At 32.9% G+C, this 16019-nt stretch overlaps 3 protein-coding genes across 3 annotated transcripts; all 3 read left to right on the forward strand.

Moving 5' to 3' along the window:
* Positions 1 to 6457: 6457 nt before the first annotated feature.
* Positions 6458 to 7515, forward strand: LOC131636285 (glyoxylase I 4-like). The gene is made up of 3 exons (XM_058906912.1): positions 6458 to 6695; positions 6820 to 6925; positions 7035 to 7515. The coding sequence occupies exons 1-3, from the start codon at positions 6553 to 6555 to the stop codon at positions 7290 to 7292; spliced, it is 507 nt and encodes a 168-aa protein (XP_058762895.1). The 5' UTR covers positions 6458 to 6552; the 3' UTR covers positions 7293 to 7515.
* A 2962-nt stretch (positions 7516 to 10477) lies between these two features.
* LOC131636303 (uncharacterized) lies at positions 10478 to 12924 on the forward strand. Its single transcript, XM_058906929.1, has 3 exons — positions 10478 to 11133; positions 11338 to 12814; positions 12910 to 12924. Exons 1-3 carry the CDS (start codon positions 10478 to 10480, stop codon positions 12922 to 12924), a joined length of 2148 nt encoding a protein of 715 aa, XP_058762912.1.
* A 692-nt stretch (positions 12925 to 13616) lies between these two features.
* On the forward strand, positions 13617 to 15090 carry LOC131636304 (uncharacterized). Its single transcript, XM_058906930.1, has 5 exons — positions 13617 to 13626; positions 13730 to 13833; positions 13932 to 14222; positions 14304 to 14405; positions 14497 to 15090. Exons 1-5 carry the CDS (start codon positions 13617 to 13619, stop codon positions 15088 to 15090), a joined length of 1101 nt encoding a protein of 366 aa, XP_058762913.1.
* The last annotated feature ends 929 nt before the right edge of the window (positions 15091 to 16019 follow it).

Consider the following 16019-nt stretch of genomic DNA (forward strand, 5'->3'; position numbering starts at 1 on the left):
CGTTTTGAGTATTCCAATCAATCCCTTGGTGCTTCCTGGAGCTATCCCAATCATCATCCACGATCAAAGCATTCAGAATTATAACTTATGCACTCACGGTTTGGCACATTTAACTTGGAATCGTTTTCAATAATTTGCGCATGATAAACGTAGTTTGATTGCATATTCGTGTTCTGGATATTGTTTCGAAGCTTTCTGTGTGGTTTAATTGTTGTTTAAGTACAGGAACCGATATTTGCCATGGTTAGGGTTCTTGCTCTTCAAATTGGGGATTCTTGGATAGAGTCAATTTCCGGTTGAATTAAGGACTCCATTAGGTTCGTGAGGCCATTTGGGATCGATCTGGGCTTTTGTTTCTTGCTTTTGGCACGTTTTATTGCAGGTTCCATGATCGTGGATGTGGCTACGAATTGTTGGTCGTAAAACCATAGCAAAACTTCAGTTGGTGTTCGTAGCTAATTATTGCAGGGGACAGACGAAGAAGATGAGTATGTGGCCTCCTACCATTTGGCCATTTGAATCAGCGCGCGTTTTTTTCATTTAATTGTCACGTTTCCTATATTATATTTTGTGTGCATGTTACTAACGATTGAGGCGCGTGTTTGAGTTTGTAAGGAAGCTGGCATGTGAAGCTAGGGGCGTGGGTTCGACCCTTCGTCCCACCATATATTTTTTTGGAATTAACCTACTTGCAGATCCCATGTGCGTTGCCAGAAGAGACATATGGTGCATCCTCATCCTGTGGCTCTAGGATCATATCAAGACCGGATCTAACACACCTGAATAGGGAAGCACACCATGGACATTCACAGAGTTGCCACACAGAATCACGCCCAGGTTTTTATTTACTTTTATTTTTTTATATAATCTTTTTCTTTTCTCTTTTAATTAAACTAATATAGTTTTTTTAACATAGTTATTTTTTATGTTTCATAAAACTCTTAAAGAAGAACTTTTCATAACATTTTTTATTAATAATTAATTTAATTTTTAATTTAGGTTTTAGGTTAATATTTTTTAATATTAGGGTTTAGGTTAATATTTTTTAATATTAGGTTTTAGGTTAATGTTTTTAATTTAGGTTTTAGGTTAATATTTTTTAATATTAGGTTTTAGGTTAATGTTTTTAATTTAGGTTTTAGGTTAATAATTTTAATTAGGTTTAATTCGCTAATTGTTTTAATCAAACCTATTAATTGCGATAATTAACGATAATTAATTTTCTTCATATTAATAATTCATTTAAAATACAATCAATTGATTAATGATTATAATCGAATCGATCGATTAGGATAATTAACAATCCTTCATTAATTTATTAATCGTTTTAATCAAACTAATTGGTTGCGATGGTTAATAATAAAATAATTCAATTCCCAAAACAATTCAAATAATCTATTAAAACACGTCAATTTGCTAACGGTGATAATCGAATCAATCGATTAGAATAATTAGCAATTCTTTATTTAGTTTGTTAATTATGTTTATCAAACCTATTGATCATCGCGATTAATGAAACATATAATAATCAGAGTTGTACGCCACATCAAAAAACACATCTCTCTCTCATAAAATGCGAATTTCAAAACTGCGATAAGGTAATTCAAAATACCTTATAAACTACGAATTTCAAAACTGCGATAAGGTAATTCAAAATACCTTACAAACTACGAATTTCAAAACTGCGATAAGGTAATTCAAAATACCTTCACACATTCATATTAAATATAAGGCGTACAACCCTCCCCGAACTACGTAGACTCTGATCTTCCATAAGGAGGTACGTAGGCACTTGAATAACCAAGGCGAGTCCCCTTCCCCAAAACCTCAATTAGGTTTAAATCTCACTTTTAACCCTATTCACTTTCTGTCATTAGCCATAAACTACAAACCTTACCATAATACTCTTACAAACCTTAAATGCAAACCTTAGAAAAGGGTTAAGGGTGCCTAACACCTTCCCTTGACTTGAATATAATAACTTACCCAGAATTCTCTAAAACTTCGTAGGGTTTCTTATTCGCCCTGGTAGAATAGGTGGCGACTCTAAAATCTAATTTTTTAGGGCAGGTTGCTACAAAAACGATAATGAATCATAACATTTTAAAAAAAGCAAGGTAGCAGTGGCATAATGGAGCAACTAAACCAAGCAACCTCAATACAAAGAAATCCGGCGTGAGGGTTTCAACATGAAATTTAAATTGAATGGTATGTAACGACCACGAAAGCAACATGTGGCACACATACACAATGAAAATCCAGCAATTTTCAAGGCGTGATGCGCTCATCGCAAAATGATAGAACAAAACGTAACACGTACATATCGAAATACCAACCAAGATGACGTTGCAAACGCGTTGTCACGCAAAAGCTTAACGTGTCCCGAATATCCATTCAATATACCAACATCAAACAAAGGTTGATGTCGAACATGTGTAAAGTTTGAATTCGATTTCAATATCACGGAAAATAAAAATAATAGCTTAACACACACACGCACACACACACACACACACACACACACACACACACACACACACATATATATATATATATATATATATATATATATATATATATATATATATATATATATATATATATATATATGTGTGTGTGTGTTTGTGTATTATTACAACAGTTTCAACGGTCCAACATACAAATAAAGCAAAAAAAAACATAATCGACATCAAAGCATATAGACCAAGAAATGCGTAAGTAAATCGGAACCAAAATGTTAATGATTTGGAAGTTGTTTCAGTTTGTAATGGTTGTTGGAGGTTTTGTAGTGATGCGTTTGAAAGGAAGGATATGGTCGGAGTATTATATTGAAGTTCGGTTTGCTATTTGAAGTATATGAAGGGTTGATATGGAGTTAGTTGGATGGTGTGAGTCAGTGGTGGTGTTTTATGGTGGGCTTCGTCGGAGGATGCTGGCCAGATAGAGAAAGGGGATAAATATGGTTTAGTGGTGGTGTGTGGTATGGACAAAACAATATTTGAGTGAAGAAGATGATGTTTTGAAATATGAAGTTGAAGTATTTGGATGGTGGTATGGTGTTAGATCGATGAAAAGAGTTATGAAGGGAGTTTTGGTGATTATGGAAAAGGGACGGGGAGGTCTCGATGAAGAAAATGGAAAATGGTTATGGTATTGCATGGATATGGAGAGGAAACTTAAGGCGAAAAGAGGAAATGAGTATAGGGTTTTACAGATGTAGTAAGGCTATGTACAATGGTTTTATTATTCAACACTCTTCTTTTTCATTTTTTATACTACACATCATCTTCTCTTTCTTCCACCTAATAATTCAACACACATTCAATTCATACTCACTACAATGATTTTGTTTAATAAATTTCAACATCCTATTCCACCACCATTCACAACACACTAAAAAATTTAAACATTCAAAACAACCAATAAATTTTTACAAAGTATTTTGTGGACCCCACTCTTTCCACATTTAACATGTTGAAAACTTTCAACACCAATTAATACACCTCACTTTAAACAACCTATTCAACCCCCTCATTGCAAGGATTCAACTATTTGAATTTGTTTTTCAACACCCCCATTGTACATAACCTAAGAAGAAGCAGATTTATTCCCTACTGCTTTTACGTTTCACTTTTCTTTTTGTTATCGGCTTTTTGAAATGAAAAAATGGGGTAGAGAGTGAAATAGGTGGTGCTTCTTGATTGGTGGAATTGGAAAATAAGTGGATTCTAATTTTTTGGGGCGGCTACATATTGGTGGGTTCCCTTCTCCAATTTAACAACTTGTTATACATGTTCATGCTAGCGTTTCAATTTTGATTAAACATTCCCAATATACCCTCGGCTTAAATTTAAAATATACAATTAAATTAAGAATTAAAAAGAAGAAAATAAACTAATTACGAAAAAATATCTTGTTTTAATTTTCGAACAAAGAAAATGAAACCGAAATAAACCAAAAATGAATAAAATGCGAGCACGTGCTAAGTCGAAAAAAGAAAATGAACATAGCAACACGACCTATGCGCAACAAAGTACAATAAAAATGTTCGGTAACGTTCAAAGTTGCAAGTGAAAATATCATGATAAAAAGGCTTTGACCATACAAAAAGCGATTGTGCGTGGACTCGAAAAAAATAAAATGAACATACCGAAATAACCTACGCACAGCGTAGTTTCGTAAAATAGTTCGGTAAAGGTCTAAACTCAAAATATTTTGCCCACTAATCTCACGCGTGGTGGCAAATGGCTTTTACCGATCAACCTGTATAACTGAAATTTTATTCTGGTTGACCTCTAGTTAACTTCACACGACGCATGAGGCAATATCAATGAATGAAAATGCAATTATATTATTTTTTTATATTAAAATGAAGCCAAAGTTGACCTAATGTTGACTTTTAACCGACCTAATGCATGAGAGACTGATCAATGTTGCAAATGCGATGAATGAATAATTCTGGGGAAAAATTGGGAGCATGACACTAACTCTTCGGCGTTCTTCTAAGGATGAACTTGAACAGACGATCTTGTGCATCTTTTTATGCTTGACATACTTGCTTGTCTTTATGCTTTTCAGTCAAATTATATCTCCACAAGTTATCATTAAAGTCCCATCAAGGTTAGGTTGCATCTTCATAAGTTGTCATCATCAAAATCAAACCATAAATTCATAATAGACATGACTAACTTTGGCTTTGATCACTTGTTAATTGAACCTCCAAGCACATAGTTCCACAAGCTTACTCTGCTTTGGCTATGTATGGGCATCGCTAAACTACTTTTTGGTCTAAAAACAAGTCAACGTAATCATATGGAGGAAACAACTATTTGGTTTGATAGTTAAGAAGAGCGGTTGAAGACACCATGGTTGGTGAATGTCCTTTCTTCATAGACCTTTAATGAAGGGTGGCTTCTTCAACCATTAGCTTAGGGGATTAGGGTCGTACTTGGAACTAGAGAATGTCTCACATGCTTTTGTGGCTTTTAGGGACCAATATTAGATGTTACAAGATCATATACTCAGAGATAATGGAACATATGACATGCACTTTGATTTTGACAAAGCTTTAGATCATCTTACTGTTGTTATTCCAAATTTTGACCTCAACAATTTTACTATCAAAAACATTATCCTTCCTAAAACACAACAAGTTTTGACAAGTTCCCTTTTTAGTAAAAGTGTTTAGGAAATGAAGGTAAAGTTTGATATGACCACAAGATAAGAAGCAATTTTTCGTTGTTTCCAAACCGCACATGCCCATGATTTTCTCCTTGCTATTCTTATTGATGGACTAGGGAAACACATGTCACAGGTAGAGTATCGTACCATTTTTAGATACCGCCTTACGATTCCCTTATTTTATTTTGATGAGGTTTGTCTTGTTTGTCGCAATATGTGCTTTGATACATTTGGGACACACACAATTCATTGTAGGGGGTTTTCGAGCTTCAAATACCGATATGACATTGTTAGGGATTTCCAATTTAATATATTTTGGTATGCCGAAGTATCTGCGAAGAAAAAGATACCTGTAACTTTCTTGACTGACATGTAGGAAAGGAGATCTACACTTAGGTCAGAAGATGTTCTGGTGTACAGTTGAGTAGAAGAAAAACATGCATGTGCGGATTTAATTGAAGTTTCTCCACTTGTGGGGATTGAAAATTGAAGGCTTTACTCTCAAAATCACTTCAAATAAAGTGGTCAAACATGCGAAAGCGTGTTTTGACAATCAACATACTTTGATATAATTTGTCTTCGACACTTTTGATACTAACGCCATAGACAATAAATCTTTTACTGAAAGTCTAAAAATTCATGTATAACGATATTGTATTTCATAAATTAGTTGATGTAGTATTTAAGAAGAATAATTTTATTTATTAAAAAAATATAACCGTCAAGTTTGTTCTCTATTTATCTTCTATTTATGTATAAACTTCTTCGTATAAAAAGCTGAAACTGTTAAAGATATTTTTTTTCCAGTAATAATAATAATAATAATAATAATAATAATAATAATAATAATAATAATAATAATAATAATAATAATAATAATAATAATAATAATAAAAAAAGTGCTATACTATTAGCATTGAAGAAGGATAAACGTTAATATAATACACCTAAGTCACAGAAAATTCGCAATTGGTAGCTTTTCCCTGCACATGTTTTCCTTCTCAATTGCAGGATTCATCCTTATCTCTAATTTTGATCCGTCACCAAATACACACATTTTCTTTTTTTCATCTACTAAAACCAGACAAGCACAGACTTACGTGTCATGAAGCCAGATAAGCATTGCATGTCGCGTCCTGATTCACCAACACGACATCTACGTGTAACAACAACCAAATCTTAAACACAAACACGAAACTTCCAAAACATGCCAAAAGAAACTTTCACACTCTTACCAAAAACAACTCCCTATAAATAGTACATTCCATTCTCTATTCAATTATTCCATTCCAATATTATTAGCTCTCTCGATACACCGAAACTTCTATAACCGACCTAACATTCATTCAGATTTCTTCTTCTTTAACTTCAATGGGAAACCCTCTACAGCTCAAATCACTGAATCACATCTCTTTGGTGTGTAAATCACTAGAAAAATCAGTTGATTTCTATGTCAACGTTCTTGGCTTCGTTCCAATTAAGAGACCCACCTCCTTAAACTTCAATGGTGCATGGTATGTATATATCATTTTAGTAATTAATAGTTTAATACACATTATTCTAAATATTATTATTATTACTATTATTATTATTATTATTGTTCAATAATCCTAATCACATTTTGGTTTGATTAATCAGGTTGTTTAATTATGGCATTGGTATACACCTTCTCCAATCAGATGATCCAGAAAGCATGACCAAGAATCCACACATAAATCCAAAGGACAACCACATATCCTTCCAAGTATATATCTTCCTCTATTACAATATTTACAACCTTAAATTAAAAGCATAGTTTATTCATTCATATATTGTATACTTATTATTACTATTATTTGAAATGTTGTTGGTAGTGTGAGAGTATGGGAGCAGTGGAGAAAAAACTGCAAGAGATGAAGATAGAGTATGTGAAGAACAGAGTGGAAGAAAATGGAATATACGTTGATCAACTATTTTTCCATGATCCGGATGGGTCCATGATTGAAATCTGTAATTGTGATAATATTCCTGTAGTGCCTTTATCAGAGAACAAAGCGCGGTCTTGTTCGCGCTTCAAGTGCAATGTTCCAAATCGGCAGCAGCAGCAGATTCAACAAATGATTCCAATGTAGTATTTGATTAACAAGTGTGGTCTCTCTCAATCTCAATGAGTGTTTTTGTATGTAATTAGTTTACCATAATAACTTTGTATTGTAATTATGAATGTAGAATCAGTGTATTTTTTGTTCTAAAATTTGTGTAGAATTGATTTTGACCTTACATGTATGGTAATGTATGAGAATTGAAAGTTGGTATAAAAGCTGATTTATGGGTAATATTGGAATTCATGACAAATTCTGGACAAGAATCGATCTTGTTATTAGTATAGAATTTTTTTCCTTGCGATGTTACATGTGGCTGATTCTCAGAATTTTATTTTCGTCCATTTTAATTCAAAAAACTCTTCAGTATGTAAAATAAAGTCTTGAGAAAATAAGCATGAGAGCCTACACTTTTGAAAACTAATTTGCAATCTAAGTTGCATATATTAAAATATTTATAAAGATTAAATCTTATTTTTGTTATTATTTTCTGTGTTATTATTTTCTAGTGATTCGTTATGTTATGTTCAATACCCGTGGTAGTTGATAATAAAGTGAAATTATGTGGTAGAAAAGTTGTGGTAGAGTGTGCTTCCAATGGGATGGGGGAATCGAATTTTGAAGTTGGCGCATGTAAAATTTTATATAGTTTAGACGGTTAGAACTGTTTTTCTTTCATCTAATTTCCTTTGGATCACCATCAGATTAAATTTTACAATAGAAAGTTTGTTTTTCTCTCATCTAATTTTCTCTGGATCACCATCACATTAAATTTTACAATAGAAAGTTGGCAGGAAGTCAAAATTACATGTTATGTGATTAAACAAAGTCATACCTATTCTTCACGCCTTTTTTTTATGCTTGCGATTGTGTTGCGGTGGGAAAATTCACTACAAGAAATCTTTGAAATAGCCAGGGGAATTAGCCAGGGGTAAATCTTCACGCAAATAAATGACTTTGCTTGGGGTAAAGCCCCTCGCAAACCACAATTTCAAAAAAAAAAAACAGCATTTGTATACCTAGGGGATACCCGTCGCAAATAGAAGAAGAGGGAAATTTTGATTTTCAAAATCTGCATTGCGAGGGGATACCCCAAGCAAAATAAAGTGGCGCCAAAAAGAAAATTTGGTGGACAGCTAATGCAGCATTTAGCGAGGGGCATCCCCAAGGAAATAGTAGTGTTGATATTAGCGAGGGGAGGCCCCTCGGAAAAAAGACAGCATTGTCTCATCAACTGCGCTAGCAGTCTGCGCGTGCAGTCCCCAAGTTTCAAGGTTGCAATTTGCGAGGGGTCCCCCCACGCCCCATTGGACCGTTTCATTACCGACGGGTCCCCCCTCGCTGATATCTGAATTAGATCCGTTGCACATTAATTGGACCGTTTAACATTATTATTATTTATCTTTCTTCTTCCTTTTAACAACACAATTCCATTCCTCAACTTTTCAATCTCATCCCTCTCAATTTCTCTCAAAACTCCATTCCTCTCAACTTCTCAACAACACTTAAGGTAAAAATTCTCCTCAACTTACTCTCAACAATAGTATACATTCTTTTTGATTTCATATATAATCTAATTTTCGTTTTTTTTTTTTACAACAATTGAATCTTAGAAGGCAGAATCTTGGAATAAAGCTCTGATATTTTGAAGGAAATTTTCAAAGTCTACACCAAAGTTGTCTTCAAATAAGGTACATATAAAATTTATGAACTTTTTTATATGTGTTTATGATAGAAGTGTATATATATATATAGTGTGTATGTTGTTATATATAAATTTTCTGTGTGTTTGTTATATATAGATTACACTTTAGATTTTTTTTGTATGTGTTTAGAATTTTTTTTTTATTTTTTCGAAATTAAATTCTATAGTTGCTAATTTTTGAAATTAATAGTTTAAATATAGTATCAATATAAATAATATAATTTATGTTTAGTATTAAAAATAAGATTTTGTTTGGTATATTTTTATGTGTGTTAGTAAATATTATAATCTTTATTTAGAAAATTATTTAAATATTAAATAAAAAATACGAATTTTAAATATTATACCAATATTATTTAAAAAATATTAACTTTTTTATTTTGTATTAATGAAAACAGTCTAATTTTTATTTAAGTTTAAAAACAGTATGTATACTTAATAATATTATAACAGTACTATGTATAGTTTAAAAATATTAAGTATATTATAGTTTAAAATCAGTATATAATAGTTTATAATCATTATATAATAGATTATAGTCAGTATATTTAAAATAAGTATATAATATTAAAATCAGTATATTAAAATCAGTATGTATAGTTTAAAAGGAAGAAGTATTTAAAAAAAGAGTATATAAATTTTGTATAGTTAATATTATTATATAAAAATACAGTATATAAATTTTGTACTTTTGAAATTAATAGTATATATAAACAAGTAATATCAAGTAAATATATTTTAAAAACAAATATTTTTTAGGACTAAAAACAAGTATATAGTTTATGTTTAGAAAAAGATAAATATTGAAGATAGTTTTATTGTATATAATAAAAAATAGTATATAAAAACAATATATTTATTAGAACGGTATATAAATAAATAGTATATATGTGTTCATATCTAACAAATTTGTGTGCTTTTGTATATATATATATATTTTTTAAAAGCAAGTATGTATGTTTAGGATTAAAAACAAGTAAATATATTTTAAAAACAAATTTTTTTTAAGACTAAAAACAAGTATATAGTTTATATGATCACATGTATATATTTTTTTAGGACTAAAAACAAGTAAATATATTTTAAAAACAAATATTTTTTAGGACTAAAAAATATTTAAAGACAATATATTTATTAAAACGCTATATAAATAAATAGTTTATATATATGTTCATATCTCACAAATTTGTGTGCTTTTGTTTATATATATTTTTTAAAAGCAAGTATGTATGTTTAGGACTAAAAATAAGTAAATATATTTTAAAAACAAATATTTTTTTAGGACTAAAAACAAGTACATAGTTTTTATATGATTCACATGTATATATATTTTTAGGACTAAAAACAAGTAAATATATTTTAAAAACAAATATTTTTTTAGGACTAAAACCACGTAAATATATTTTATATAATATGTTTAGAAAAAGACAAATATTGAATATAATTAAACATGATTCACATGTGCAGTATGGAACATTACCAATTTTATCGTAGTTGGATGTACGATAGAATGTTTCCTGGACGACGTGGGCTTAAACCACTTTTTGTGGAAGGAGTTGCCGCGTTTCTCTCGTATGCGTTTGCTCAAGAATGTTGTCGCAGGGAAGGAGGGGTAAGGTGTCCGTGTTTAAAGTGTGGTTGCAGAAATATTATCAGTGACCCTAGTGAAGTGAAGCGTCACTTGGAGAGAGTGGGTTTTAGGCCAAATTACTGGGTTTGGACATCTAATGGGGAAACAATGCAGGAGATGAATAGAGAGGCTTCTAGCAGTCAAACTCATATAGAACCAGATATAAATAGAGTTGATCCAGGGAGTAGTTCGTCACATATGCAGTGCCAGGAGCAATTTAATCTTGTCGAGGAGATGTTCACTGACGCATTAGGGGTGAATGTGGCGTATGATGAACCACAAGACTTAGATGGAGAAGAGCTCCCGAATGAGAAAGCTCAAAGGTTTTATCAGCTGTTGAAAGAAATAAATATACCATTGTTTGAGGGGTCTTCTGACTCTAAGCTATCAATGTGTGTGAGACTTTTGGCTGCGAAATCAAATTGGAATGTTCCTGATCAGTGTTTAGAATTCTTTGCGAGATTGATGTTGGACGCGACTCCTGTGAAAGAAAACATGCCTACAAGTTATTATGATGCAAAGAGGGTGGTGTCGAAGTTGGGATTAGAAGTTAAAAAGATTGATTGTTGCATTAAAGGTTGCATGTTGTTTTATGACAACGAATTTGGTACAAATGATGGGGAATTGGAGGAATGTAAGTTTTGCGAGAGTCCGAGGTATTTAGTTAGCAGTAAAGGAGTTGACCAAAGACAAAATCGCATTGCAGTGAAATCTATGTTCTATCTACCAATAATACCTAGGTTGCAAAGAATGTTTGCATCAATGCACAGTGCAAGCCAAATGGCATGGCACCATACAAACAGAATTAGTTCAGGCATGATGCGACATCCATCTGATGGCGAGGCATGGAAACACTTTGATAGAGTTCATCCTGAATTTGCACTTGAACCTAGGAATGTCCGACTTGGATTATGCTCAGATGGTTTCACTCCTTATAATTTTTCAGGAAATGCATATTCTTGTTGGCCAGTTATTGTTACCCCGTACAATCTCCCTCCTGAGATGTGCATGACGAAACCTTACATGTTTTTGACATGCATCATTCCGGGACCGTCGAGTCCAAAGGCGGGAATCGATGTTTATTTGCAACCTTTAATTGATGATCTCAAGAGGCTGTGGGTGGGAGCGTGGACTTATGATGTGCCTCGTAAACAAAATTTTAATATGCGAGCGGCTTTGATGTGGACAATTAATGACTTTCCTGCATATGGCATGTTGTCTGGATGGGGTACACATGGTAAAATGGGATGTCCGCATTGCATGAATCACACAAAAGCGTTTACTTTGGACTTTGGTGGGAAAAGTTCGTGGTTTGACTGTCATCGTAGGTTCTTACCTACCAACCATGAATTTAGAAGGAATAAAGATGCTTTTAGAAAAGGAATAAAAGTAAAAGATCTACCTCCCCCTCGATTGTCATCGACTCAAGTATGGAATAATGTTTGTGACCTACCAAAATTCACAGACTATGGTGAAGCACGTAGAATTAAAGGATATGGGGTTGACCATAATTGGACAAAAAGAAGTATCTTTTGGGACCTCCCATATTGGAAGGATAATTTGTTGCGTCATAATCTTGATGTCATGCATATTGAGAAGAACTTTTTTGATAATGTGCTTAACACGGTGATGGATAATGAGAAGACAAAAGACAATGAGAAGGCTAGGAAAGACATGGAACTTTATTGTAATCGAAAAGAATTGGAGTTGAAACCTCGACCAAACGGAAAATTATTAAAACCCAAGGCTTGTTACACTCTTACTCCCCAAGAAGCAAAAGCTGTATGTCGGTGGTTAAATGAATTGAGGATGCCTGATGGTTATTCTTCTAACCTGGCAAGATGTGCTGACGCCAACACTGGTAAATTGCATGGAATGAAAAGTCACGATTGTCATATTTTCATGGAACGATTACTTCCAATTGCATTCAGTTCACTGCCCAAGAATGTGCTTAATCCACTTACTGAGATCAGTCAATTTTTTAAAGACATTTGTGCTTCAACTTTAAGAGTAGACGACATCATTAAATTGGACCGAAATATTCCTGTCATTCTTTGCAAGTTGGAGCAAATATTCCCGCCAGGTTTCTTTGATTCTATGGAGCATCTCCCTGTGCATCTTGCTTATGAAGCTTTTCTAGGTGGACCTGTTCAATATAGATGGATGTATCCATTTGAACGATTCATGGGTGATTCAAAGCGATCAGTTAAAAATAAGGCACGAGTTGAGGGATCAATTTGTGCACATTATATACATCGCGAAACATCACATTTTTGCTCTCATTATTTCAATCACATGATGTTGTCTCCAAGAATCATAAGGAATGAAGTTCACTTCACTGAAAGAAGTCAATTTACCTTATCAGTTTTCGGTCGTCCAGGCCGTCCCGCAGGGAAGAAGAGTGAGCATTGGCTTTCACAAAAAGAAATGCAGTCTGCTCATGTTCATGTGCTGATTAACTGCGTTGAAGTTAAACCATATCTTGAGTAAGTATATTTTAAATTAAGTGTATATGTTTAATTGGTTAAGATTTACCTTCTCTAACCGTTTTTTCTTTTCGAAATAGGGCATTTGGTACCTACTATTATCAAAGCACAGGCGAACAACCATCGACTGGTTACACACATGCCTATTTTCCAACATGGTTTAAGCAACAATTATCATGTATTGTTACACTAAGTCCTGACTTAATACATTTGCGAAATTTGTCTGAAGGCCCTAGTCAACGTGTAAATGAATGGCACACATATTTTGTAAATGGTTACAAATTTCACACTGAGGAATGGAGTGTAGGGAAGAAAACCGTAAACAGTGGTGTAGTCGTAAAAGGAGTTACAGAGGGTGGTGAGGACGACTTCTATGGGGTTATCACACATATTTACGAGTTGGTTTATAATTATATGGACTCGGAAAATAAAGTTGTCTTATTTTATTGTGCAAACGAAGAGGAAGCGTATTTTGAAAAAAAATACGACTCAAACAATTAAGTATCATGAGGGCAGACTAGTCATTTATCCCGATGCAGGATCGTAAGTCTTTGTGTTTTTATATTATATTTTAAATATGAGTTTTATTTAATCAATACTAACTCAAGATTTTTGTTGTTTAGAATTGTTCCCTCACATCAGGCAGTATCGATCATAACAAATATTATTAAAGAGAAGTACACACAATTCTGGCCGTCTTATGGAGCTGTACATGAAGATGATAAGGAAAAATGGTTTCAGGCATTTAAGGTATAATTTACTTATTCATTTTGACATTTCCTTTTTAATTTTTGTGATATTCATGATTCTACTTTATTTAATATTTTTAAATTCATACAACAATGTAGGAGTATTGTATTTGGGATGTTAGAGATGAGGCCGCGATTAAAGAAAACTTTCACTCCAAATGTGCTGCTCGATTTTCTGATACTATGAGGAATGTTAGACTGAAATGGGAAGCAAAAGGGACACGTCCACGTTGGATAGGAGAAGATATATTCCCAAAGCTTATTGATCATTGGAATTCTGATAAGTTTAAGGAAATATCGGAGCAGGCAAAGAAAAATAGAGCATCTGAAGTTGGTGGCTGCAACTACGCAGCAGGAAGTATTAGTGTGGCTGAAGTTGCGCGAAGAATGGTATATAAATTTATTAATTTTTTATTAAATCTATTATTTAAATGTTGCATTATGTATGATTAATTTTTTTTACTTATTTAGCGTGAAGAATTAGGCAGAACTCCACTTCTTAATGAGCTTCACATGGAGACTCATCTCAAGAGAAATGGAGAGTTTATTGACGAGCGCGCAAAAATCACACAAGTAAGTTATTTTTATATCAAAGATATTTTATTTATAATTTTTATATGTACATAGTTTATTTGAATCATGATAACATTTAACTTTTTTATAGGAGAATTTTGATAAAGAACTTGCCCTAAAGTTGTCAGAGCATCCTGAAATACCTGAACCACCACCGGGGTATCCTGTTGACCCTAGTATTGGTTTTCAAACTTGGTATAAGGTTTCAGGTGGAAAGAAGAAAAATGGGAGAGTGTATTGTGCTGGAGGGTATTCCAAAAATATCAAGCGGCGTAGTAGAGATTTCAAAATGAGATATGCTGATGGAGAAGGATCATCCACTCCACCTATATTAACCGCCGAAATGCTTGAAACTGTGAGAAACTTGGCAAATACTGAGGCAGCACAACAAGTATCAGCAAGAAATTTGGAAATTGAAGAGATGAAGAGAAAACAATTAGAGATGCAGGAGGAAATGCAAAGAAGAGAAAGAGAATTACGGGAAGAAATGAGGAGAGAATTTCAGGAAGAATTGAGGAGGCAGGCACAAGAGTATCAAGAAGCAATGCGAATTGCAAATGAGCGGTCACAAAGGTTTGATCAATTTTTTGCTTCACAGAATATGGGTGGAGGTGGATTTGGAGGAACTAGTGGATATGGAGGAGCTGATGAAGAAGAGGAGGAACAAGATGGGGGGAATAATTAAACTTTCATATTTATGTTTATTTTAATTTGTATGGAACAATTTGTGTTAACTATTTTAAACTTATTTTTAAATATTATTGTAATTTTGTATGGAATTTAATTTTTAATATATTTGCTTAAATATTAATTATTATATGTATTATAATAATTTTATTTTAATTTGAATTATTATATATATTTTTAAATTTAAATTATATTATAATTATATATATATATTTTAATTGTTATTTACGGTTTTGAAAATTTATTTTTTTTTTAAACATAGAACAGTTTGCGAGGGGCTTATCCCCAAGCAAACAAAAAATATATTACAATTTGCGAGGGGCTTAACCCCAAGCAAACTTTCTGACGCAGTCTGCCCCATTGCAGACGGCTAGCTGGTGCCTATTTCTGTAGGGTGTAGTGCAGAATTTTGAATTGTCATTTAGCGAGGGGGAAAGCACCTGGCAAATTAACGTGGTGGATAGCCCCTCGGTAATGGATTTGCGACCCCCTGTTTTGCTAGGGGAGTTGTCCCCTCGCAAATTGTGTATTTGTGAGGGGTTTTTGCCTTTAGTGAGGGGTTTAACCCCTGGCAAAATGCAGTATTTCTTGTAGTGATTGAGATTAAGCTATTGATTAATTTAACTCAGAAAAATAAGAACAGATAAAATCCACAAAAATTTTAAAAACAAAACTAATAAAACAATGAGAAAATGGTACGAGGGTTGGTTAAAAAAACTAATAATTTATGTATACAGAAATTATTTGTACCCCTCACATCCATGGTACTCTATAAGAATATTTTATAAATCTGTATTGAAATAAAAGAGATGTATGCAAAAAGATTGATAGAATGAGAAAAGAATATTTTTTATTATGTTTGGCAAGACGTTGCATCTTATTATGTTCGGCAAGACGTCGCATCTTGTGTATATATACCTTTTTTGT

Source organism: Vicia villosa, unplaced genomic scaffold, assembly GCF_029867415.1.
Source record: "Vicia villosa cultivar HV-30 ecotype Madison, WI unplaced genomic scaffold, Vvil1.0 ctg.001687F_1_1, whole genome shotgun sequence".
Taxonomy (NCBI): domain Eukaryota; kingdom Viridiplantae; phylum Streptophyta; class Magnoliopsida; order Fabales; family Fabaceae; genus Vicia; species Vicia villosa.